The sequence below is a fragment of the Nelumbo nucifera genome, chromosome 2 (genome assembly GCF_055504915.1).
Source record: "Nelumbo nucifera cultivar China Antique chromosome 2, China Antique-T2T, whole genome shotgun sequence".
Taxonomy (NCBI): Eukaryota; Viridiplantae; Streptophyta; class Magnoliopsida; order Proteales; family Nelumbonaceae; genus Nelumbo; species Nelumbo nucifera.
The window spans coordinates 28,368,750-28,396,290 of record NC_142650.1 but is presented as its reverse complement, the minus strand read 5'-3'; the positions used below and the strand labels follow the sequence as shown (position 1 = coordinate 28,396,290).

At 42.8% G+C, this 27,541-nt stretch overlaps 1 protein-coding gene across 1 annotated transcript; it reads left to right on the top strand.

Annotated features, from left to right (window-relative positions):
- Positions 1-18,286: 18,286 nt before the first annotated feature.
- LOC104586141 (heptahelical transmembrane protein 1-like) lies at positions 18,287-21,663 on the top strand. Its single transcript, XM_010243287.2, has 4 exons — positions 18,287-18,664; positions 18,803-18,895; positions 19,605-19,662; positions 20,827-21,663. The coding sequence occupies exons 1-4, from the start codon at positions 18,393-18,395 to the stop codon at positions 21,502-21,504; spliced, it is 1,101 nt and encodes a 366-aa protein (XP_010241589.1). The 5' UTR covers positions 18,287-18,392; the 3' UTR covers positions 21,505-21,663.
- Positions 21,664-27,541: the final 5,878 nt, after the last annotated feature.

Below are 27,541 nucleotides of genomic sequence, written 5' to 3'. Positions count from 1 at the left end.
ATTTTTATCAAAATTCATTAGGGGTTTTGATTGGTCAAAGTTCCTCTACATTATACATTTCCACTTCCAGAATAATAGATTTACCCTAACAGTAGAAACACTCAATAGAGCATATTTAAGGATTAGGATAAAATAGAGTGGCGGTTTGTCCCCGTTTGGCAGTACTTATTGGATAAATAAGTGCTTATGAGTGTTTGGTGGGGAAAAATGCTTCTTTCAACTGGGGGCAGTATAGAAATTTTGAGAAGGCCAAAACGGGCCAGAAATGCAATAAATACTTATTGAAAAGTGCTTAAAAATAAGTTGAAAATTTTCACTTCTTATGGATTTATTTTCTGGAATAAGCACTTATTGGCTTTTCTCCCAAATGCAAGTGCTTATTGGTGTGATTCCAACTTAAAATAAATACTTAATAATAATCACTCCCAAACAGGGGGTTTGTTTATAGGGTTCAGCTATATAATACTGGAAAAACTTAGGATCAATCAACCAGTATCCTAAAATTGAGTGGCATTCATAGGGCGGTTTGATTGGTCAAAGTTCTTCTGCTTTCCCACATCACACAGATATACTCTTGCTTAAACCCTCACAGGAGGTTCAAAAGTTAGAAACTCATTTTTTTCCCATCTTTTCTTTTTCAAAGTGTAGTTCATTTCATTCAATGTTTCAACCGAAAATTTTAATAAATTGGTAGGAATTCAATGTTTAACGCTATTCATTGAAGGACCCGTTACTGTCTAACAGTTGCATATTGTCAGACTGTTCACCAATAGATGGAACACTTGAAGTTGAATGGACCCCAACCCGTTTTGGGTTTAACTTTGCTATGATGCTTTTTAATTACTTACGCGGCAAGGAATTCTAAAATTAATGTGTTAATGAGATGGTAACATTATACATATTTTATACTCGAATATCCTCATTTATATTTAGGGCAAATCAACAGGTATTCATCATATTCATCAAGTGCAAGCCAATCTACTGTTTTCATCCAAATTCATGTGGGTTTTTTGATTGGTTAAAAATTTTCGATTACCATACCTTGTGGCATCATAAGTTTTCTTTTTTTTGTCTTTTTGTCTTTATTTTTTTAAGTATGTAACATATTATTATTATTATTATTTTAAGTATGTAACATATTATTATTATTATTATTATTAAATATAAAGTTTTTCACGGGTTGGGTTGGGTCGGTTTACTAAGATTTTTTCAACCGACCCGACCTGGTCGGGTTACCTGAAATTGAAACCGAAACCAATTCTGTGTTAAGCAAAACTGACTTGGTCGGTTTGAGTCGGGTTGGGTCAGTTTAGGTTGGTTTCGGCTCTAAATTCAACCATGGTAATAAATTGGTAGATTAGAGAAAGAAGACTGAAATTTGATGTAAAAAATGACACCTAATTCTATTAGAGAAAGAAGACTAAAATTGGTAGGGGGCGGACCAAATTAGAATAAAAGTTATCAAGAAAATAGAAAGTCAAATAGTATTAGAGAAAGAATACTGAAATTTGTATATTTCAGTAAACCTTATAATCTAAGTAAAGAATGACACCTAATTGTAAATGTAATTGGTTGCCTATTTGGTATAAAAGACCATAAAAACTAGGATCCTTTGATTCTTTTCTTTAAACTTTTCCAAAAAAAAATCCTTGTCTAGTTGTCTTACAATACTTGCCATTAATGTCATTCCTAACTAGAAGACTAGAAATTAAGTTAGGTTGTAACTAGGATAGAGACAATTTAGTTAAGTAGGAACTAAGTAGGTTGTAAATACTAACTAGGAACTAACTACTAACTACTAAGTCGGTTCGGTTCGGGTCGGTTTCAGTTTTCACATATAAAAACCAAAATCAACCCGAACCATCGGTTTATGATTTTCTACAACCCAAAACTGACCAGTGCTGAAGAAAACCCGGCCGATTCGGATTGGGTTGGTCGGGTTGGGTCTTCTTATGAACAGCCCTAATTAAATATATTAAATAAATTTTACATGTAATATTTAATTTATACATGTCCAAAAGGATCTTTCTCTTTCTCTAATCGACTGTCCACTCCAAGCTTCAGTCTTCACGTACCCAAGTTCTCTTTCCTAATTCTCTTTCTCCTTTTTTTTTCATTCTTCTTCTTTTTTTCTCTACTCTCTTATTTAAACACTCAATCTCTTAGGCTTAGTTCTATATATTGAACTCTAAAGCTCAGTTTTGGAAGGAATACAAAATATTTAGTGTAAAACCTTATATTTTGTATTTATTTCTATGTATTTGCACTGTTAATATTTGTATTTGTACTCTTCCCAAACTCAGCCTGTGTTTGATTGCAGTTCAAATTTATTTGCATTAGTACAAATGCATGGGAGTGCAAATGTAAAAAAAAATGTAATTTCTTGTTTAATTTTGTTTTGGATTTTACTTTATTCTGCTTTATGCCTTAATTTACTTTATTTATACTACAATCAAACAAAATAAACTAAAATTTAAAACAAAAATATGCCACAATTTACACTCAAATCATTTGCATTGCCATAATTTTGTATCAGTGCAAATTTATTTGCATTGCAACGAAACACAGCCTTAAGAGTCCAAGCTCCAAACCACTTCTGTCTATCTAGATTACTTGATAGAGATTCAAAGTTTGCTAGTTACAGGTTTTTTCTGATCAGTTGCTTTTCCTTCCTGCAGGAAATCATCGGGTCGAACCTAATAGAACCAAGAACCAGTTGGTTCGGTTTTATAGTATCTGGTTTGGGACCGGGACAGTGTAATTCTTTGTCAATTTAGGATTGATTCTATCCTGTTCGAGCCCATACTCGATCCATTGATAGCCCTAATACTTTTTTTTTCACTTCTTGGGGCGATCAGGGCATTAAAAAGGTTCTAATTTTAACCAATTAGACAAAGAGAGAGCATTTGCAATATTTTTCCACCCAAAATGTTTTAGATTTCATTACAAATATGTATAATACAAATATTAGATTTAGAATTGTTGGTGTTTTATTATTTTCACAGCCCAATGCAAAGCTGATGAAGGAAGATTTGGCCCGACCTCGTAATCACTCCACGTGTCAAAAACGAACAGCTCGGCACAACAGCGCGCCCAAGGTGCGAGCACCGAAGGGAGGAACCAGTAGTCCGAACTCCCTACTAGGAGCCCAAACTCTCCCTTGGGCCTCGAGCCTCACACAAGGCAGTGACCCGAACTGGCCCGCCTCATGGCAGTTCGACACTCCCCTATCCGAACTCAAGACTTCACCTCGCTCACCACTCCAACACTTCGCCTCCAGGACGTCGAGCTGAACAAACGTACCATACCTGACACTGAGGAGGTCCGTATCCAAGGAAGGCGCACCTGACTGACTTGGGATCTGACGCTTGATAGCCACACTTCAACGGCCACCTGCCACCGTCATCGCCAGTCGTAGAGACGGCTCCGACAAAGAGAGCAGTGGCGGTTCTGTCCAGCAGAGGGGATGACACCCGAACTAACAGGGGCCCAGGGGTAATCATACCCGACCTAACAGAAGCTTAGAAGTGAGTGCGCGAGGTGGTTATAAAAGGCTCCCCACCCCCCGAGAACAAGGTTTGTGAACTTTGCGCCATCTGGTTTTGTCCTGCCTTTGAGAGAATTCTAACTTGAGCTTCGGAGCATTCATACCGGGTTCCCCCCGGAGCTTCCTCATCTTCTCCGTTTCAGGTTCCCCGTATCTCCGCCCAGAGGCAGAATCGTTGACAGCTAGGACCAGCCGGATTGCGCTCCATCAATTGGCGTCGTCTGTGGGAAACACTTCTAGAAGCCTCCCTCTAAACTCTCATAACCTCTTTTCTCCAAAAGCTCCAACACTCACGGCTTCTTCCAGCAACGCCGGACATGGCACGGAGAAAAACACCACCGGGGAACAACTTCAGGTCCCTGTGGTGTGCGTCGGGCAGTTCACCATCCCCCTTCCGGAGGATGGGATCCCTAGCTTGAATGCGCCACAAACAGTGGCGCCCGTAAGCCTTCCTGCCATTACCATTCCCCTTCCACTCCCTATCGAAACAACTGTTGTCCCCCTGGCGACCCGCCAGAACCAGTTTGACGACCTGATGCAATGCATGCGGGCAATGCAAGCCCAAATGCAACAATTCCAGCAACATTAGCTCCAGCAGCACCAAGTACTGCACAATATCTCCCAGTATCACTATCAGCAACAGTTCCCCCAACTGCCCATGAACCAACCGCTACTTCCACCTCGGCACCCCGCTCCGAAGCCAGTTAAGGCTTCCCCTCAGGGTGGACGCCCTCACCGAGGAGAACCCTCCCAACCCCAGAACCCCCCCAACAGCCAGGCCTCATCCTCAGGCCGAAGGGAAAAAATCACCCCCGCCTCGCAGCTCGCAGGCGGGTCGGGAACCTCACCCGCGAAGTCAGCACCTCGGCGCTCCAAGCCTGAGTTCCCGCTCACAGAGAACCGATTCAGCGCCCTAGCAGCAGACTACCAACGTTCTGGACCCATTGAGCTCGGCAACACAGAGACCAGCAGCGCCAGTACCAGGCCCACCCAACAACGCAGACGCCGACGAAGTCGCCGAACTGCTACCCGTGTCCTGCCCGAACTCAGAGGTAAGGAAGAGACGAGCTCGGACGGAGTAAAAGCTGCCCCGATTCTCTCAGTTCCTTCCCCCCTTGCATCAAAACTCCTGGCAGTCCCCATGCCCAGAGACTTCAAGCTTCCACCATTGGACAAGTATGACGGGTCCTTTGACCCCAACGACCACGTCGATGCTTTCCAGTCCCAAATGCACCTCGCCAGGGCCAGCGAATCATGCATGTGTGTGGCCTTCACCACCACCTTTAGGGGGGTGGCCCGCACATGGTACAGGAACCTAGCCCCAGGGTCAATAAGAAGCTGGACCCAGTTCGTGCAGGTCTTCACCGCGCACTTCGTTACCAGCAAGCGGTGCCCCAGAACTGAGGAAAGCATCTTCGGAGTAGTCTAGAGAGAAGGAGCATCCATACGGAACTACATCAAGCGGTTCAATGAAGTGTGCCTACAGATACCACGATTAGACCCCGCAGTTCAGCTCGCGGCGGCCAAGAGAGGAGTAGCGCACAAGGAGTTTAAATGGCAAATGGTAGCCAGCCAGCCCGCGACTGTGGCCGAATTCCTCAAGCTCGCAGACAAGTTCATGAGAACAGAGTAAGAGATCAACCAAAGGACCGAAGGCGGGGTCGAGAAAAGGAAAAGGGAGGGTGAACCCTCCAACCTAGGCGACAGAAGAAACACGGCCCGGGAGGCGAAGCCAAGCCAACCGTCCCGAGCACCATTAGCAGTTCAGACGAACTATACGCCGTTAAACACCAGGCGGACTGAGATCTTGATGACGATCAAAGATGCCCCATACGTCAAGTGGCCACCTCGCCTAAAAGGGAATCCAAACGAGAGAAACAAAAATCTGTATTGTAGTTTTCATAGAGATCACGGTCACAGTACCAAACAGTGTAATAATCTCTGGGACGAGATAGAGGGACTCATCCGTCGCGGATACTTGAGAAATTTTGTACAACATAATAACAATAATAACAATAAGGCAGGTCGGCAAGGGGAGCACGGGAAGGACGCCCCTGAACCCAACAGCAGACCAACCGAAGTGTTGCCACAGCCTCCGGAAGAGAGGCCAGTTCGGGGAACCATCCATGTGATAGTGGGAGGTTCGGTGGTAGCAGGATGTACCTCGGCCGCAGCCCGGACGTCAGTTCGCGAGGCAGCCGGAGAAGAACAGAACCCTCCCAAGAGGCCGAAGACGGAAGAACCGATCTTCTTCACTGAAGACGATGCGTGAGGTGTCCACTACCCCCACGATGACGCGCTCGTCATAAAACTCAGGATCAGCGACTTCGAAGTCAGGCGCGTACTTGTGGATTCGGGTAGTTCGGCGGACATCCTCTTCAAGTCAGCATTTGACCAGCTACAGTTGCGGAAAAGCGAGCTGAAGCCCGCAAGCACTCCTCTGGTGGATTTCAGCAGAGAGGAAGTTAGGCCTATCGGAAAGATAACAGTACCTGTGGAAGTCGGCACATGGCCTTGTGCGGTCAGACTCAACCACGATTTCCTGGTGGTCGCGACCCCCTCCCCATACAATGCCATAATAGGGCGGCCAATTACGCATATCCTGCGGGCAACGGTCACCACGTACTATTTGGCAATGAAGTTCCCTACAGACTTCGGTGTGGGGGTATCGCGGGGCGACCAGCTTGAGTCCCGCAAGTGTTATGTTGCTGCCCTGAAGGGAAAAACCAAGGCGGCCGACGACCTTGAACTGGAGCGGCCTACAGAGCAAGGCGAGGAACGAGCTTCGCCCACAGAGGAAATGGTCGCAGTCCCGACTTCGGCTACAGACCCAGCTCGCACACTACAGATCGGTGCTTCCATCAAGGAACCGCTACGAACCAAACTGGTGAGTTTCTAACTTCAAAATTTAGATATTTTTGCCTGGTCCGCGGCCGACATGCCCGGTATTGACCCCAGCCTTATAACTCAAACTTAATACTGACCTTGTAGTCAGACCCGTTAGATAGAAGAAACGCAACTTAGCCCCAAAACGCTGGAGGGCGGTCGACAAGGAGATCGAAAAGCTCCTCGCAGCAGGTTTCATAAGGGAAGTTCATTACCCGAGCTGGGTAGCCAACCCAGTGCTGGTGAAAAAGGCAAACGGCAAGTGGCGCATGTGCGTCGACTACACCGACCTAAACTGAGCTTGCCCAAAAGATTGCTTCCCCCTCCCCAGAATTGACCGCCTAGTAGACGTGACATCGGGACATGAGTTGTTAAGCTTCCTGGACGCCTACTCGGGCTACAACCAAATCAAGATGGATCGGACCGATGAGGAAAAAACCAGCTTCATAACCGAGTTCGGCCTGTACTGCTACAAGGTCATGCCCTTCGGATTAAAAAATGCCGGGGCGACCTTCCCAAGACTTGTAAATGGTTTGTTTCGGCCCTTAATTGGCACGAAATTAGAATGTTATGTAGACGACATGGTAGTTAAGACACAGTTTTCACATGAATTAATACAAGACTTAGATTCTGTCTTCCAAATCCTGCGTCGATTTAGCATGAAACTGAACCCTAACAAATGTGTCTTCGGTGTCACCTCAGACAAGTTCCTAGGGTACATTGTCAACCGGCACGGTATTGAGGCCAACCCGGACAAGATAAGGGCCATCCTAGACATGAGACCACCCTAGAGAGTAAAAGAAGTTTCAGAGGCTAAACGGTCGTATAGTCGCCCTGAGCCGCTTCATGTCCAAGTCAGCAGACCGCTGCCTGCCTTTTTTCAAAGCAATCAAAGGCAAAGGGTTCGAGTGGACCCAAGACTGCCAGCTCGCATTCGACGAGCTGAAAAGCTACCTCGCTAGCATGGCAGCCTTAGTCCGGCCCGAGGAGGGCGAAGTCTTGGAACTGTACATCTCGACAAGTGACGAGGTGGTCAGTTCGGTACAAATAAAAGAAGTAGATCGGGTCCAACAACCCATCTATTATGTTAGTAAAATCTTGCAGGGAGCAGAGACAAGGTACCCGCAGATAGAAAAGCTAGCATACGCACTGGTGATAGCAGCCCGGAAACTCCGCCCATACTTCCAGGCTCACACTATCGTCGTCTTGACTGACAAACCTCTGAGGCAAACTCAGCGAGTACGACCTCCAATACAAGCCACGAACTGCTATTAAGGCCCAAGCCTTAGCAGATTTTATCGCCGAGTGCACGTTTAGCCTTGAAGCCCCTGGGTCGGCCGAGCCCGAGATCCCCAGCTCGGGCGAGCCCGGAGCTCCGCCCATACTTCCAGGCTCACACTATCGTCGTCTTGACTGACAAACCTCTGAGGCAAGTTTTACTCAAACCCGAGGTTTCCAGTCGACTGACGAAATGGGTCGTCGAACTCAACGAGTACGACCTCCAATACAAGCCACGAACTGCTATTAAGGCCCAAGCCTTAGCAGATTTTATCGCCGAGTGCACGTTTAGCCTTGAAGCCCCTGGGTCGGCCGAGCCCGAGATCCCCAGCTCGGGCGAGCCCGGAGCTCCCGAGCCAATAGAGTCTGAACCCCGTGAAGTAGCAGCCAGTGTGGCATCTCTCCTGGTTAGGCCAAACGCGAACTGGGATGAAGAGCCCTGGATCCTTCACGTAGATGGCTCCTCGAACCAGTAGGGCATCAGGGCAGGAATAGTGCTACGCGGCCCAAGTGGCACGAAATTAGAATATGCACTACGCTTTGAGTTCGCGGCATCCAACAACGAGGCGGAGTACGAGGCACTGATAGTCGGACTGAACCTAGCGCACAAGGTAAGAGCAAAGCACGTAGTTATCTGCAGCGATTCCCAGCTCGTGGTCAACCAGGTTACGGGCGAATATGAAGCGCGTGAGCTCACTATGATCGCATACTTGGCCAAAGTAAAGGAGGCTCTGCTCAACTTCCAGTCACACTTCATCAAGCAAATCCCGAGGTCAGAGAACACTGAGGTCGACGACCTGTCTCGGTTAGCTAGCATGAGTCACAACACCATGAGAACCGTGTACATAGAGGACTTACCTCAGCCTAGCATTCTCGGTGGGGCAGAGGTCGCTCCCGTCCTTGAAGCAGAGCCAAGTTGGATCGACTCACTCACGAGCTTCTTGATAGATGGGACCCTCCCTGCGGACCGCAATGCAGCCAAGAGGGTGCAGCGCCAGGCAGTCAAGTATGTCATGATAGACGAACGGTTGTACCGACGGTCCTACACGCTCCCCTACCTGCGCTGCTTGCGACCTGCCAAAGCCGAGCTCGTACTCCGCGACACTGATGAAGGTCTATGCGGCGGACACCTAGGGACAGAGCCCTCGCCCAAAAAACACTTCGACAAGGATACTACTGGCCAACGGTGAAGGCAGAAGCCGTCGAGCTCGTTAGAAAATGCGACAAGTGTTAGAAGCATGCCAATATCTAACATCAGCCCGCCGCCGACCTCAAGTACCTCACCAGTCCATGGCCCTTTGCACAATGGGGCATCGACCTCCTGGGGCCATTCCCGCCAGCAACAGGTGGGAGAAAGTTCCTAGTGGTGGCAGTAGATTACTTACAAAATGGATAGAAGTTGAACCTCTGGCAACAGTCACAGCCCGAAACATACAGAAATTCTTTTGGAAGAACATAGTATGTCGCTTCGGGCTACCTCGGGTACTGATCTCCGACAACGGAAAACAGTTCGAGGATATCAAGTTCCAAGAATGGTGCCAAGATATGGGAATTCGTCAGAACTTCACATCGGTCGCACACCCGCAGGCAAACGGTCAGACAGAACTAATGAACAGAGCAATCCTCCGCGGACTGAAAGCACGACTAGACCGAGCTAAAGGGTTGTGGGCAAACGAGCTACCAAGTGTTCTATGGGCTCACCGAACCATGGAAAAAACCGCCATAGGAGAGACCCCCTTCAACCTCACCTATGGCACCGAAGCGGTAATCCCGGCAGAAATCGAAATACCTACACTGCGACTAGAAGCATATGACGACCAGACAAACGGAGACGAGTTACACACCAACCTCGACCTACTGGATGAGGTAAGAGACCTCGTGCACATCCGAACAGCGGCCTACTAGCAACAAGTAGCTCAGTACTACAACGCCAGAGTAAAGAAGCGGAGCTTCCGCGTCGGCGACCTGGTCCTCCGTAAGATCATGTTACCCGAACCCGGCGTGGGCAAACTCGGACCAAATTGGGAAGGACCGTACAAAGTAAAGAAAGCACTCGGGGGGGCATACGAGCTCGAAACCTTAGAGGGTAAGCAAGTACCCTGAGCATGGAACATCGTCAACTTAGGGCGATACTACCTATTGACCACCAAGCGAAGTGGAACATCGTCAACTAGGATGCCGAGCTAGCGAAGGAACCTCGGCATAGGCAAGCCAAGAAAAAGCCAAAGGCAAAAAGAACAAACTAATGGGGACCGGCATCTTAGAGCACCAAAACAGGCCGCGCGAGTGCGGTAACCCAGGCATGAGACAGACCAGACGTATGGTCAGTTCGGCAAATACGTTCAGTTCGGGAGAAAGAACAACCAACACTTAGCCAAAAGGAAAGACGTTCCATTTCAAAATAAGGGAGTACATTTCAAAAAAAAATTACAAGCCTGGAGCTACTTCTTCATTATCCGAAGGCACTTCAACAACACTCGAAGGTCCCGCCTCGCCCTCGGAATCTGGCTCACCATCCGCAGCATTGGCCATCTCTTGAGTTATACGCGAAGTGGATATGGCACTGATATCAAGTTTGGGGTACGTATTCCGGATCATCCACCGGCTTAACTTGAAACCCCTTCGGTACGAATCCACCATCAGGTCGTCAAAGCTCGGCGAGGCGATGTAATCATCGACAGCCTTCTTCTTGGCATCTTCAATACCTTGAGTGAAGATCTGCGTCCTCTCCCTAATGTCCTCCTGAAGATATTCGACCTGATGCTGCAGATCCAGCCTCAAGTCCGCCATATGTTTCACTACGACTCCCATGGCCTCAGCATCTCTCTGAGACCTCGCCTGCCAGGACTATGTAGCACGAGCAGCCGCCTCAGCGGCGTGAAGAGCCTCTTCGGTAGCTCGCGCCTGCCTCGAGCTCCTTTCCACTTGGGCCGCCAAGGCATGAATAGAAGAGTTCACCTACCAAAAGGAAAGAACAAGTGATTAAAAGAACCAACAGCAAGAAGGATAAAAGCAGAAGAGCTCAATAAAAAGTCAGACTTACCACCATGGCATGAGTAACAGCACGACAGGCCACCTGGTGCAGAGGGAGATCAGTCCACGCCGCGACCTCCTCGGGAAAAATGGCCTCCTTACTCTTCTAAAGAGCGTGGGTCGGCGACAACACACTCCTGAATTCCCCTGAGGCCCCCGAGCCTGAGGGCCCAGCTCGCGTATAAGCAGACCCAGAGTAGGTGGGAGCCCCCGTGTAAGTAGTTTCAGCATACGGGCCCCCTGCCGCTTCTTGCATTGGAGGAGCCATCTCGGGCTCCCTGGGTGGATCCTCTGACGGGTAGTCTGGAACCTCGGGCTCCGCATCCCGGGGCAGCTTGGCGCGAATTCGCTTGGCGACTCGCTTCCTCCTCTTTATGCCTTGAAACAAGTGCCCACCACGGGTCCCCCCTGAGTCCATCACACCTGCAAAAAAGAGTTCGGCATCAGAAGGAAGCAAGAGACAGCAAAATAGAACCTCTAAGTAAGGAACCTACCCGAACTTAGGCCGACCGCAATGAGCTTGGCCTCCGTCAGATACTGTTGGCACTTTAGCCCAAGCCGCGCCCATTGCCGGAGGCCCTTCGCCATCTCCTTGTCAAGTGTAACCCCGGAGTCTGGGGCGGCCATCCCCCACCCGGTCTGAAACGGCCACCCCAGCACACTTCGCACCCCGAAGTAGTCCCGCTTCCACGCCGGGACCTTATTATTGAGCTCGTGTAAAAGCTTAAAACCCGGGCGAGGAGACAAGTAGTACGCTCGCCTACGCCCGGGGAGGAGACCCGCTTGCTTCTTAAGCATTAAGATGGAAGAGAAGATCTCCAAATCTAAAGGGAAGCCCTGTTCGCAAAATAGAGAGATGGTCCCCACCAAATTACGAATTGAGTTCAGGTGAAGCTGTCCGACCGTAACGCCGAAGTGATTCAAGACCTCGACAAGGAAGGGATAGAAAGGCAATCGCAGCCCCGCAGCAAGCTGCTCCCGAAATATCACGATCTCATCAGGACCGTGTTCCCAAGGAAAGCTACCCGAAGGTATGAAATAAGCGTACTCCCCGGGCAAATTATAATAGGAAATAAGGGATTGGAGCCCATCGGGGGTCATGGTCGAGGGGCCAAACTTGTCTAATGACCGACCCCGACGGGAGGTGGACGCCAAACTACCCGAGGCGACTCAACCAACAGGTTCGAACTCTTCCTCGAGCTCTACCTCTGGCTCGCTGGAACTATCAGGGGATGCTACTCGGTTCGTGGAACCTGCATCTGACTCACCGGAAGAGTCGCCTGATCTATCCGAGCTAGACATCGAAGAAAGAAGGTGGATTCAGGAATGTACTCACCCGGATAAAAGCTTGAACGAGACTAGAACTTGAACGAGCAAAAAACCTTGAACGCGAACTGAAAGCTCAGACGCAAGCTCAAGAGGCAACACAGAAGTGACAAAGCGACTGGGGTCCCCCACTATTTATAACCACAGTGACCGAGAAGCAACAGCGTAGATCAAAGCCGATCTGACGGCCCGCAGTCGCGCTAACCGCACATCCCCTGAGACCGAGACGTGATTGGCGCACGTCTATCAGCATTTATAGGCAGGTCGGCGCATCTTCCGCACTATCAGTCAACCAAGATTCGAAGTACGGGATAAATCCACTGCCAGCTCGCGAACTCCCCGCACGAGGGCAAGACCCTTAGCGCGAGGAGTGGGGGGCAATTGATGAAGGAAGATTTGGCCTGACCTCGTAATCACTCCACGTGTCAAAAACGAACAGCTCGGCACAGCAGCGCGCCCAAGGCGCGAGCACCGAATGGAGGAACCAGCAGTCCGAACTCCCTACTAGGAGCCCGAACTCTCCCTTGGGCCCCGAGCCTCACACAAGGCAGTGACCCGAACTGGCCCGCCTCATGGCAGTTCGACACTCCCCTATCCGAACTCAAGACTTCACCTCGCTCACCACTCCAGCACTTCGCCTCCAGGACACCGAGCTGAACAAACGTACCATACTTGACACTGAGGAGGTCCGTATCCAAGGGCGGCGCACCTGACTGACTTGGGATCTGACGCTTGACAGCCGCACTTCAACGGCCACCTGCCACCGCCACCTACCACTGTCATCGTCAGTCATAGAGACGGCTCCGACAAAGAGAGCAGTGGCGGTTATGTCCAGCAGAGGGGATGACACCCGAACTGACAGGGGCCCAGGGGTAATCATACCCGACCTGACAGAAGCTTAGAAGTGAGTGCGCGAGGTGGTTAGCCACCCCCCGAGAACAAGGTATGTGAACTTTGCGCCATCTGGTTTGTCCTGCCTTTGAGAGAATTCTAACTTGAGCTTTGGAGCATTCATACCGGGTTCCCCCCGGAGCTTCCTCATCTTCTCCGTTTCAAGTTCCCCGTATCTCCACCCAGAGGCAGAATCGTTGACAGCTAGGACCAATTGGATAGCGCTCCATCAAAAGCCATTGCGTTCAACCAATTTAGTCAAAGAAAATGGCCCATATTATGCTATTGTTTGGATGTGATCAATCTATTTTTTGTGTTAAGTACCTCGTCATTTGGCCTACTTCCAAGTGGTCGATGACTCAGAGGTCGAAGTGGAGAACTTTTGCTAGATGAGGACCTGGATGCCGAGCTAGGGGTAGATTAGGTACCGAACTGACTAAGCTGAGCTGGGCAGGTTAGGTGTCGAACTGACTAGGCCAAGCTGCATATTAGGTGACCAGCTGACCAGAGGACCAAGCTGCCTATTAGGTGTTGAGCTGACCAGAGTGCTGAGCTACCTATTAGGTGTCGAGATGACCAGAGGGCCGAGCTGCCTATTAGGTGTCGAGCTGCCTATTAGGTGCCGAGCTAACCAGGCCGAGCTGGGGGCAGATTAGGTACTGAGCTGACCGGTGGCGAGCTAGATTAATTGTTAAGCTTCGTAATTCTTTAAAGACCTGCAACAAATCAATGTCAGAGGACCCGGGGTGGCTAACCCGGCGAGGTCGCTCCAATGCTTAAGTCAGTACTCTCATAGTAGACTATGAGCTAAAAATCATAAAGTATGAGAGCTAGAATATGCTTACTTGTCCCCCTCATGTCATTGGGGTTGGTGCCTTTATATAGGCATTGTTTGGTGTGGGCTTCACGCACCATATCCGAGATTTCTGAGAGGTTGCCTAAGTGGTCAAAGATTCCCGGAGGCAACCGTCATGCACGTTGACCACCCTCCGGATTGTTCGGTACATGTGCAAACTTCCAATGATCATGGGAGTGTTGGAATATGCATGCTGAATTTGTTGGCGAGCATGTCTCGCAGGTCGCCACGTCGGCGCCTGTGCCAGGCTGCCAGTTCGGCGCCTATGCCAAGCCGCCAGGTCAGCGCCTGTGCCAGGTCGCCAACTGGGCCACCATCATCTTGGCTAAGGCAAGTTATTGCCTAAATGGTTCTGGATGTCGTCTAATTGTTCTGAGATGCCATGTATCACAATATCATTGGAAGGCCAAATCCACCCTCATCAGGATGCAAAGAAAATGAAAAGTATATATATTAATAAAAAGTCAAAATATGCTTATTTTATATTCTAATGTTTTTCTATGCTCTTCTTTTTAGTGGGAAAATAAAATATACCAAAGAAATTTTTACCTTGCTATTTGTTATAGATTCCTTTTTTTTCTTTGGGTTTCTCTTATCACCCAAATTTAAAAATAGAAAATAAAAAATCACTTTTTCTTGTTTCCTCCGCTATCTTTGCAACCAAATGCAAAGATAAAATTATGTTCCTAGAAGAATCATTCCGAACAGGAAAAGGGAATTTGATTCATTGGGGCCTATGGAAGGGGAGCCCCTTATGTATCATGTCTTGGAAGAAGGACAACATGGCCTATTTTGATTAATTGAGGGAGGTAGCTTATAATGTGCATGTGAGGTGCCCATTTGTGAGGAGTAGATTCCATCTGGTAAATTAATGTTTGGACTGAATTGGACAGTTAGATCGAAAAAATTGGGAATCAGTCACTTGACAGGTTTTGTTTTATTCCAAAACTATTATTTGGCCAAAAATCGTTAATTTAGTCTGCAAACCGCTGATCCGGACAGTCAAACCGTTCGATCTGTGAATGGTTTTTGGCCATTTTTTAGGTTTATTATTATTTTTTTTGTAACAACGGGCCATCCATTTGGATCAAACAATCGGACCATTCAACCCAAAAACCAAACCCAAAACGGTTCCTTGTCCGTTCTGATTAAAACAACTTGTAATTCATAAAAAAAAAAAAAAAAAAAAAAAAAAAAAAAAAAAAAAACTGAAGCAACGTAACATTTATCATTAACTAGATGAGATGTAGCCCAATGCCCCTTGCTGATTAATTCTCATAACATCTGAATTAGCCGAACTGATCGGATGGTTTATTGCTTAATTTCTCTAATTAGTTTTTAAGGAGGTTATGAGATCTTAATGATTGAAACTGAAATTGGGTTGATTATTATATATACAGTCAAACACTTTATTATTTAATATTAATGTTCCATTGTAATACTGGAAAATCTTATAACCATATCATAGCAGTGGTGGATTTTCATCAAAATTTACAGAAGTTTGATTGGTCAAAAAGTTCTTTTGGTATCATATCAATTGATTTATCCTTCAATATTTTTCATTGAAAAAACAAAATAGTAAGTCATCCAATTCAGCCATTTGCGTCATCATCAAAGGCTCATACTTTTTATGTTTTTCAGTTAAGTTGAAATATTGAAAGAAAATATTGCTTTCTCCTTTGTAAGGGCTAGAAACCTTTTTATTCGTTTGCTGATAGTTTCAAAATTAGGGATATAAATGGATCGGATCGGATTCGAATAAGAGGTATATTTAAATCTGATCTAACATTGTTTATGGCATATTCAATTCGATCTGAAAATCTAATTGGATCTTATAGGCCTCGATCTGAATTCGAATTCTATTAGTAAGTTAGATCTTTTGATTTGATCCGATTTGACTTTCTTTAAAAATTAATAAATTATTAAACAAATAAAATATATCAATTTAAATAAAGAAAAAAAAAACAAAAAATAAACATTTTTTAATTATTTTCATCATACATATATTTACAAAATAAATAATATAACAAATTTATAAAAAAATATAATATAAATAAATACATAATATATATAGGATTGGATAGAGGTAATCCAAATCCAATTTGATTTCTTATCGGATCCGGTCCAATCAGATTCCATCCATTTGCACCCCTACTCAAAATAGCTAAGAGGAATCAGTAGAAAATCTTGTTTCTTGAATGTATGTTCTGTCCTTTACATTCACAAGAAAAATATTTCTGTCAACTTCCAAAGTAGTATGTACTTTAGTATGCTAGTTGTATTAATAGTTCTTGCATGTCCAAATGAATGATTAATTATGTTAATTCTTGATCCCCATCAGACTTGGGTAGTTATGCTAAAATTAGAATCTTATACCTAGAACTTTTCTACTTTTTAGAGCTTTTATAATATTAACAAAGAGGAGGACATTTTAGTTAAAACCAAGTTTTTCATATATCAGACCCCGTTTTAGTGTTATCAAACATTACCTTAATAATTATTAAAGAATTATTTTAATTATATAATTAAAAGCTCATTATATATAAAATTCTCGAAAAAATATATACATTTTAATAAATACTAAAGGCATTAACCGACCATTTATAGTTTACAGCAAGGTGGTTGGGTTTCTGAACCAACTCTTGATATCAATCAAGCAAGCATTCTCCTTTGTGGACCCAACACTTGTAGTGTTGATGGGATCCAATAACTCACTTTGACAAGGCTTTGGGTTAGTGTGCCTTCAACACGTCACCGCCTTGTGGTCGGCCACCAGTCTCCCCCTTCAGCCGGTGCCCACCCAAGAGGTCGCAATCAACGACCCGAACCCGTATTGTTTCCCAGTGGACTGACATCAGAGTTTCATTTTGAACTTGACCGCCGGTCAACACGCCCTCTCCTTCTTTGACTTGGCATTGCAATAACTCGATTCATTAAAAGAGTTTATGGCTTTATGCAGCTTTCCAACAGAAGCCGATCGAACCGACAAATTGACCCACCGGGTTGCTGCCCCACATAACTCGAAACGGTTCATTATTTTATATAAAAACAGATAATAAACAGCTAAGCTTCCCCAACCAAAAAAAAAAGCAGAATATCAGAACTCAAAATACCCACTTAAACACTCAACCATTAACCCATCGATTTATCAAAATTACTCAAATAATTTACGAAATCTATGCCGACCCACTTGAATTAATTAATAGGGTTTCATGTATCAAAGGTCAAAAGATTCAAAATCTTATTTCATGTAAACTTTTCAGAATTTAAAGAGGTGCAGATTCAGAAATCAAATCCATTGATTATTCTAGGATCAAACTCCTCCAAAATTAGGTGGCCAAGCTTAAGTTTTGATCAAACAGTTAATACCAAAGTAAAACATTCTATCTATTTATCTTCATTCTGATGAGCTTACACAGAGGTGGCCCACCAATTCGAAGACCCAAATCAAAGCGTCTAGGACTTGTAAAAGATTCAAAGATTCAAGAAGGTATGGCCGGATGTATTATGCACATTAGGTAAGTACAATGAGTGATCACATAATAGTTATATGATTCATGTCCTAGGTAATGTGTTTTTCATTCAAACATTTTTGTTCTGTTAGACAGAAGTTATTTATTATTTTATTATTTTTGTCAAAATAATTAAAAATAAAAAACAATGAAAAAAGATAATAAAATAATAAAATAATAGATAACTTCTATCTAATAGAACACAAACGTTTGGTTAAAAGGCACATTAAATGGGACATGTGTTACACAGCTATTACGTGCTCACTCATTGTGCTTATCTAATGTGCCTACTACATCCAGACCTATATTCTCTATAACAACGTATGAACGTAGACCTAGCAAAAAGTTGACCCAACATGCGAATCCGATCCAACCCAACCCGAAAAAACAGGGTTAGGGTCTCATATTTAGCTACCCGAATGTGAAAATGACCTGACCCAACCCGAAAAAAACTGGGTTGGGTTGGATTGGGTCATGGGTCAACCCGTTGACCCGATTGTCAAGTCTAATTGGGATTATTTATGCATTGTTAGAAGTTTCCACTCTTTAATTTTTTCTATTTAGTCTTTACTTTTTATTGTTTTCTCATTAAATTGTTAAATGTTCAAGCTTTTTATTTTATATTTGGAATTTTAAGGTTAATTTTTTTAATTTTGACATTTTCATGTAATTTTTCTTTATTTTTTTAATTTTAATTATTTTTCGGAATGACCCGAATTGACTCATAGGTCAACCCTAACCCGAACATTTAGGGTTAGGGTCTAGCATTTGATAACCCAACCTGAAATTCAACCCGAACCGAAACCAACCCGAACCCGACCCACCCAACCCAATTGCCAGGTCTATATGGACGTAATAATTTTATATACACGCGGAGAGAGAGAGAGAGCTTAAATGCAGTTGGGTTGGGTAGTTGGCTGGCTTTAGATTCCAAAATTGCACTAAATAAGCTAGAGAGAGAGAGAGAGACAGACAGAGAGCATTAAAAGGTTCGGCAAAATATCAAACTCTTGTCATTGTTTGATCTCTCTCTCTTAGATATCTTGGGGGGAGTTTACGGACGATGAATTGGAGTGAGGGACTGGTACAGAGAAGAGGAGCAGATATGGATATTCGCCCTTCGGGTTCGTCGGACGATACGACCCAGAAGAAGAAAACGAAGAAGAACAAGAAGAGAACAGAAACAAAACGATACCAGTTAGTGTCGTACTGGGATTTGCCAGACTACATGAAAGATAACGAGTACATACTGGATTACTACAGAGCGAATTGGCCTCTCAAGGAGGCTCTCTCCAGCGTGTTTCTCTGGCACAACGAGACACTTAACGTCTGGACGTAAGTACCACCACTTCCTCCTCCTCCTCCTCCTCCTCCTCCTTCTTCTTCTTCTTCTTCTTCTTCTTCTTCTTCTTCTTCTTCTTCTTCTTCTTCTTTTCTGCTTCTGCTTATTTTGGTTTCTTTTTGTCTCTGTAGACATCTTCTGGGGTTTTTTCTATTCTTGGGGTTGACGATAACGAATTTGATGCAAGTGCCACAAGTAGCACATTTCCTTAGCCAATTCACCAGGTTTGCTGAAGATGGCTTCTTCTGTTTTTCTTTTTTGGTTTATTGTTTCTAGCTAGTTTAATATTTATTCAATTAAATGGATCAAAATACCGTTATTTTTCTAGAAAAAAAAAAAGTTATCTCTGAGAGCATTCAGCTAGAAAGATGGAAGTTCAAATTGTCTGATTTGAATGCATGGACCACATGTGGATTGATCTTGATCTGGACCGTTCATTTTCAATGTTATCAAAGGCTTGAAGTCTTGTACATGAGAATTCTTGGGTTGGGTTGTGTACTTGGGTACTTGGGTAGCAAGGTTCAAACTTCAAACCACGAGCCTTCAAATTACAGTGATCTTGTCAACCATTCAAAATTTTGTCCTTAACTGACCCTCAAGGAGTCAGTAGTGTGGGTAAACGGTAAACCCGGTTATAACCGGACCTTTGGTTTGGAGCGTAGTGCTTTCGGGTTGGGTTTGGGAGGAAATTATGAGAAGTTGAGAACCTGTAAGCACTTAATATCATGGATTCATGAGCTTAGTAAATATACTCGAAATCCACTCTGCAGCAGCAGCCCAGTTTTTTTTTTCTTTTTTTTGCTAATAGAGAAATTATAATGAAGAAAATAAATTTAATGCTCCATATTTTTTTTTGCATTTCATAATTCTTGCTGATAGTTTCATTGAATCAGGACTCTCATATTATATTTACTATTTACGTTCTTGTGGCAGGTCTTTCCCTGTCGCTGCAGCCACCAATGCTTTCAATGATTCCAAGGATTTTTACTTGGTAGGTCAATTTTTTCTCTCGGTCAAACTACCAACTTTGGATACAACTTTTGTGCTAGTTGGGTCGGGTTTAGGGCAGGGCAACAAATGGACCGGATCGGGTTCAGTAAAGGGTATATCCTATCTAAATCCGATAACAATCTATCGGATCTCCAAGATTATGATTTGAATTCGAATTTATTATCAGATATACGGTTTGAATTGTAATTAAAAAAAAAAACTTAATGACATAATATAAATAATATATTATATTATTTATATAATGTAATAATGTACTATAATGTATATAATATTTTATAACTAGTGGTCGGGTCGGGTCGGGTCATGGTGGATCAGATTGGAGTATAATAGAATTTGATCCGTTAACCAAATGGATCACTTTTCTGATTTGATTCGATTTGTCAGGACCAAGGGAGATGTCCAAACCCAGATCTTGCCGGATTGAATTCAGATTTGAATCGAAACATTCGACTTATTTGCAGCCCTAGGACTTCAACCCATACAAACATTTAGTCCAGATCACCTGCCAACAAAACACGTTCAACTCCTCTACCAAACATAATCTCATACCACACATTTCATACATGGTGGGCCACGGTCTCATAGTGCGATTGGTGTTAGGTCAAGTTGGTAGAGGGTTGGAACATGTTTTGTTGGCAAAAGAGCTCAACTCCAATATTTACCCTACTCTATTTCTATGTGCTAATTTCAGCATCAATCCGGGCTGGGCTTCCAAGACCAATCAAGCCCATCCAAAGCTGAGGTTGAACTGGGGTTATTAGCCCAAACCCAACCCAAGGTTGATCAGGCCCACCAAGCTGCAGTAGAAGAAGCGAAGGCTTTACTACCAACTGGGCCCATCTAACCATGTATAATGCCCAATACAAAAATGACCCCAAAGCCCAAACATCTATTGAACATAAATCATGGAGAAGGTTGAGTCTCCATAGTCCAAACCCAACCCAAGGTTGATCAGGCCCACCAAAGCTGCAGTAGAAGAAGCGAAGGCTTTACTACCAACTGAGCCCATCTAACCATGTATAAGGCCCAATACAAAAATGACCCCAAAGCCCAAACATCTATTGAACATAAATCATGGAGAAGGTTGAGTCTCCATAGTCCAGACCTAAGATAAGCAAGCAGTGACACTCTGAAGCTATTGCAGGGAGCGGCAAGACTCGTTGAATTGGAGAAGATGGTACCTACTGAAATAGTAGCAGCAGCAGTAACGAAAGCGCCCCGATGGCCTTTCTTCGTCTTCATGGGAGGCTCAATGTTCTGCCTCCTCTCTAGCAGCATTTGCCACCTCTTCTGTTGCCATTCCCACAGCCTAAATGTCCTAATGTTCAGAATTGATTATGTAGGGATTGCAGTCATGATAGTCACCTCCTTCTTCCCTCCAATTTACTACATCTTCCAGTGTTCCCCACACTGGCAACTCATCTACCTCACTGGGATCACAATGCTGGGCATATTCACCATCATAACGCTGTTTTCGCCGCTCTCGACCAGTAAATGCCGCTCTTTTCGAGCACTGCTCTTCGTGTCCATGGGCCTCTTCGGCATTATCCCTGCAATCCATGCTATAGTTGTCAATTGGAGTGAGCCCCAGCGCGCGATAACACTAGCTTATGAGTCAGCCATGGCACTATCTTACCTCATAGGGACCTTCTTTTACGTTAGCCGGATTCCGGAGAGGTGGAAGCCAGGGTGGTTCGACTTGGCCGGTCACAGTCATCAGATATTCCATGTTTTTGTGATCATGGGCGCTATGGCTCATTATGGTGCTGCACTCATATTTGTTGAATGGCGAGACAGAGTGGGGTGTAATAGGATTATGTGAATTCTTTTATTTCTCCCCCCCCCCTCCGAAGTGTATTGATTGAACAGGTTGTTGCGTTTGTTATAGAGATTGTTACTGGAAGTGTACTGTGTGAATGATTGAAAGAGAGAAGTTGTAATATAAACTCTTGCAAGCAAAAGCGAAAAAATAATTTGAAAACCATAGTTTCATTACAGAATGAGTTCTATTGACCCATATTGATTCTTAATAGGTTAATCTTGGACAACTAACACCATCCACTGGGCTTCTTTGAGCCATATATACCAAGGTTTTCAACCTGTCATTGACCCGGCCTGTTCAACTGGGTGACCTAGTGAGCCACTAACAGTTCTGGTTTGGCTCAATCTATAACCCATTATATTACCAAAAAAAGAAGACAGTCAATGACCCGTCAACCTAGATGATTGAACTGTTGACCCATCTAACCTGTTCAATGGATCATTGGTTTTTTAAACTATTTTGAAACTTTTTTATAATGACGACAATTGGCATATAGGGTGCAACTCGGGTTGGCCGAAATTAGCATTTAACACTGCTTCGGGATTGGGTTTTGAGTCAGGCCCATTCTACCCTGATGACATTGTAAGTTCACCCATTAACCTGAATGATTTAATCATTGACCCTGGTTCAACCTCCTGGCCGGAATTCAAAGCACTGATAGTTGATCACTAACCCTAATTTTCACATTGTATACAAGCCAGCACCTAGCCTCAAAAAGTAGCTGACCCACCACAGAAAGCAACAACTATTGAACACAAGAAAGAAACAAGCATCTTCCCAATGGTAGATATTGGAGGCATCCTAAACCAAGCACCCATAAGAGGAGAACAAAGATGGAATTTGATCTCAACAAGAGGTAAGGTCAGCAACCATTGTTTATTATCATGCAGAATTAGCATGATTCTAAGGGGAAAAAATTACAGAACAAGATAATAACCTTAGAAAAAGGTAGGGAAACTTTTACAAAATATTACCATAGCCTTAACAACTAGCTAAAATATTACCATATTCTTCATGTAAAAATATATTGGCTTATAGTGGTATAGTAGAAATTTCTGTTTTATTTCTGATAATACATGAAAATCAATTTGAAGCGCATTCTCATGAAAAGTTTGAAGTCAAGAGGAGAATACTGATTTGAGTAAAAACTGAAATTTGAAACAAGAATTTAAAAATCATACAATTATTGAAATTCTAATTAATATTAACATCACATTTCAACAATAACAAAAAGGCAAAAAACCTCCATGTTGGAGAATGCCCCCTCAATTTTTAAACTAATCGAGAAGCCAATGACTCAGTTGTCAAGGAATTCAGATTCAGTCCTCACAAAATAGTGCTCAGAGAGTCCTTACAGCCACTAGCAACAATGTATTGGGAATATTTTCATACTTGTAAATTTTTATTCATAGAGAATAATTTTCTATACACAGCTGCAAGTGACTACAAATACAGTGTGAGCACGGTTTTGTGAGGACTCAATCCCATCTCATTTTCGAGATAGTCACTTGACACCCCTCTAAATAATAGGGACTCCGAATCTCTTACCCATGAGAACTCTACCCACAATACACTACCCTCCATGAATTGGGAACATCTATGAGATGTTCTCCATGTGTGACTACGATAAATATGAACAAAGTTCTCGTGGATAGGAGATCCGGACTCATAGATAGGAAGTATAGGATCAAATCCATGAAACTACAGGCTCTCCATGATATGGCAGTGGGGCTCATGCCACAGGTGAACCCTGTTCTGCCCCACCCCCAATTACATGACGTTGCCAGATTGGTTTACATTAATGTCGACAGCTAAACCATTTTTGAAGCTGTCATATTCAAAGTAACACTCTTCTGGTAGGTTGGACATTCTTGTTTCTCTTTGATGGTTATGAATGGATTTAAATCACTCAAAAAATAGTTCTAGGGCAAGAGATTGTAGGATATTCCATAGTTCAGATAACAACTACTACAAAATGGAAAAGCTCCATTTTTTTCCACTTTAGGGTCATCGTAACTGCAACCACGAAACTCTTGATGTTTGGTTCCATTTACTTACAGTCTCACCAATTAAGGAAATAGAGGATCATTAACATTCTTCTTTTAGCATTTTTGTTGGGCAAGGAATATGTGATCTCTGCTGTCAAATCTTTATATACAAATCATGCTAATTCACCATGTCAGCACTGCACCAGCAGCTCATGCCATTTGTAGGGGCAATCTCACTTAATTGGGTAATATTAATTACTTTACAATGGACAAGGCTCGGTTGAGTTCAATTTAATTGAAAGTCACTTGAAATAAAATCCAGTTCACAAAAGTAAAGTTGTAGACTGTCTTTGAAGGCCATGTTTGGCTGTCTATGAGCAAATCTGATGTTGGGATCTCTCTCTGTTTGAACTTTGAACAATAGATGGTTCAAGTGATTCAAGTTCAAGTATTCAGCTCAAGGCAGACACAATTAGGGATATAAGTGAGCCGAGCCTACGTGCAAGTTATTCGATCTCGACTCACTAAATACTTGAACTGGCTTCAAAGAAAAAGCTAAATACATGAATTTGATTTGTAAATAATTGAGTTTGAGTCAAGCCCAAGCAAATCAAGTAGTTTGCAAGTCTAATTGAATATATAAAATATTAATTTTTTAATATATTTTATTTATAATATAAATAAATAAATATTTTATAATTAAGTTCCCTAATATATTTTTTATTTATAATATAAATAAATAAATAAATACTCTATAATTGAATTTTCTAATATGTTTAATATTAATTTATTTACAATCAAATTAGAGCCGCATCGGTAGGATGTTGAGTGAAACTCAATTCGAGTTTCAAATTGAGTATGCTGACATAGCATTAAAAAATGCCTATATGACAGGCTGGTACCCTGGCAGCAACAGCAATGATAAGAATTTTTTTTTTTTTTTTTGATAAAACAGTATCTTTATACTGTACCATTTTCTAAGAAAGCGCCTCTTAAAAACAGCATTGTTCCAAACACTGCCTAAGCCGATACAAACTTTAGTATCCCATTACTCAACCCATCTCACGATTACACCCCTAGACACAATAACGGCAAGCTGAACCAACTCAACTTGATTTCAAAATCCATCTCTTTTCTTACTCGCGTAAATTCCTCATTCCTCTTATTTAAACCAAAATTTCATAATTCCGATTCCCTGGAATTTTCACCCTCTCAGGGATTTGAGCTATGTAACTGTTAATTAGCAGAATCACCACTCCACATAACACCTGCCCCACGTGAGTCTCCCACCGATTACCATAAAATTTGGATCAGTGGTTGGACTCTGACTTCTGTATTGTTATTTGTGATTAAAGCTGGTTTGCTTATCTTCTATTTAGTGCCTAGATGGGGAAACCAGCTTATTGGAGAATATATTGTATCGGGAGCCCACGACCAGGTAAATAATGGGCTTTCTCACACCTCTTTTTATGGGCCATTAAACAATTGAGATAAACCCATACGCTTTGGTCTTAGTGTTAATTCCAATCCCTAAGCCCCATACCCTCAATCCCCATGCAAATAATCTAACCCTTCTTTCCAAAGCAACGCTGGACCCTAGAGAATCCTTAACCTCTCCTATGAAATGTGCGGGTTCTCGGACCAGCTGAAAATATCCGGTCCATATTCAATTAAATGGGTATGGGAGCATATTAACAAATAGAGGACTTGACAAAGAATTTATTTTGGGCCATTCCTCTTTCTATCTCTATGGAGTTGGATTTAGAAAATCAGTTGCTTCTCACCAGATGTGCAGATGGTTTCAAGTTTCAACTGTGAGTGAAGTTTCACAATTTTCGGGTTTAGGATAGTGCCACAATTGAATTATGAAAATTATTAAGCATATTATTTTGGACGATTATTTTTTAAGTCAGCCACTATTATCCTGAAACTTCATATAAAATATTAAGATGGTAAAAAATAACAATATAAACATAAAATATTATACAATTATATAAAAAATGGGTTTTATTGTTTAGGAGGTGTTGGTAAATAAAACCCAAGAAAAACTAATAAAAGTCCATGATGTGGACTGAACTCAAATTTCCCAAAAATATTATAGGTAAAATATAAAAACCTCTGGTGAGGTTTTTGACAATCATAAAAGCCTCCCCTAAAGTTTCATTTTAACAAAACCTCTCCTATAGTTTTGAAAAAAAAAAAGAAAACTGCAGTCTTCCCCTTCCATCACTGCCCCAAACAGAAAACATTGGCCTAACGTATTAGTTTTTTTTTAAATATCCATTTTACCCTTATGTTTATCAGTTTAAATGAAGATTTATTAAAATGCTTCCAAAAAAAAAACTTTTAACATCTGACCAAAAAATTCCCTAAATTAGATTTAAAAGAGTAAAAATAATTTTACTCTATAAACCCATTAGGTCGAGTGAAGTATGAAAAGACAAATACGGTATTCTGAATCATGTTGAAAGATGCCCCAATGAATAGTAAGGGCAATTTGTACCTTTCAAGTCTCCTTACTAGAACAATGATAGAAGCCTGAAAGGGAGGTAACTGCAGGTTTTTTCAAAACTAAAGAGGAGGTTTTTGTTAAATTTAAACCTTGAGGGGCTTTTATATTTTACCCAAATATTGATTATTAAAATGATTAAAATTTATCAAAAGTGATGAAACTTCGAAATTTGGAAAGATTTTCATCTTGCACTAAGTTTTCAAATTTTCCTAAATTTCAAAACCTTTGAAAACCTTGATGTTAATCTCAGACTTATTATAGCAGAGACCTGCGATCAAAATCCTGCCACCAAGGTTGGGGTTTAAAGGATGGACTACCCAAAAAACAAAAACAGAATACATATTCTAATATGCATGTAAACACAAACTATATAATTATCTCATAGTTGACTTATCACAACTATCACCTACATCCTTTAGGGGCGTGTCCCAGTTATATATCCTAGAATGATAATCCTGACCTAACCAACCATTCAATCCTCCTCTCCATCCGCCTACAGAAATGCCTCAATGTTTAAAAACTAAAATAATTTGACGTTCAGAGAGAGAGAGATATAAAGTTCCCCCAAAAAAATTGTTGATAATAAAGCTCCTAGCAAGATTTCTTATGTTGTTCCTCACGTAGAAAGGTTCTAATTTTCAATGCCTAGGAGTCACAATCAGAGCAAATGAGGCACCCCATATGGCATATGTAGGGAAGCTCACTTTACCATGATTTTTGAATTGCCATTGATTCTAGGCAACTGGTTTTGTTTTATTCCAAACCTGGTTCTTGACCAAAAATCATTAAAAAGAGTTAACAATCCGTTGTTTGGAATGATCAAATCGTCAATCTTCAACCTGTTCAATTATTTGAGTTATTTTTATTTTTATTTATTTTTTATTTTTTAATTTTTTGTTAAAACAGATTGTCCATTCGAACTAGGCAGTCAGACCATCAACCCAAAAATCAATGGCTTCTATTTCCGAATCGTTTTTTAAAACCATGCACTATACAATTTAATTAGCGGATCTGTTTGTTGATAATCCAATAGTCGAGATCATGCCAACTTCTCCATTTAGAAGGCGTGACACGGAATCAATTCCATACATACACAGAATCTCTATAATATGACCAAGACCAATGAGTTTCACGTGCACTCTTCTCTGTCCATCACTAATTCCTCTTACATCCTCCCAAAAGGCCATGCATGGAGCTTTTTGAGGGACGCTATATATGAAGGATCCAGCCTGTCCATTAGATAGAGGACACACTGAATTAGCCATATGTTCAGTCTTACAGTAATATGTAACATTAGTCGTTCAAAGTTTTGATTTTTCTCGCATAAAATAAACTTTTACCAAGAGATCTATGGCTTATTTTGCATAGGTGGTAAGATCTTATCCAACTTGTTCACATGAATACAGAAGCGGGAGAACTAATTTGCCACGTGGAAATATCCCGGGATCCCGGGTCATTTAATAAATCCCCCGAAACGACCCCACGCCCTTATTAATTTAACATTAATTACATGTTCACATTGTTCTAACCATATACA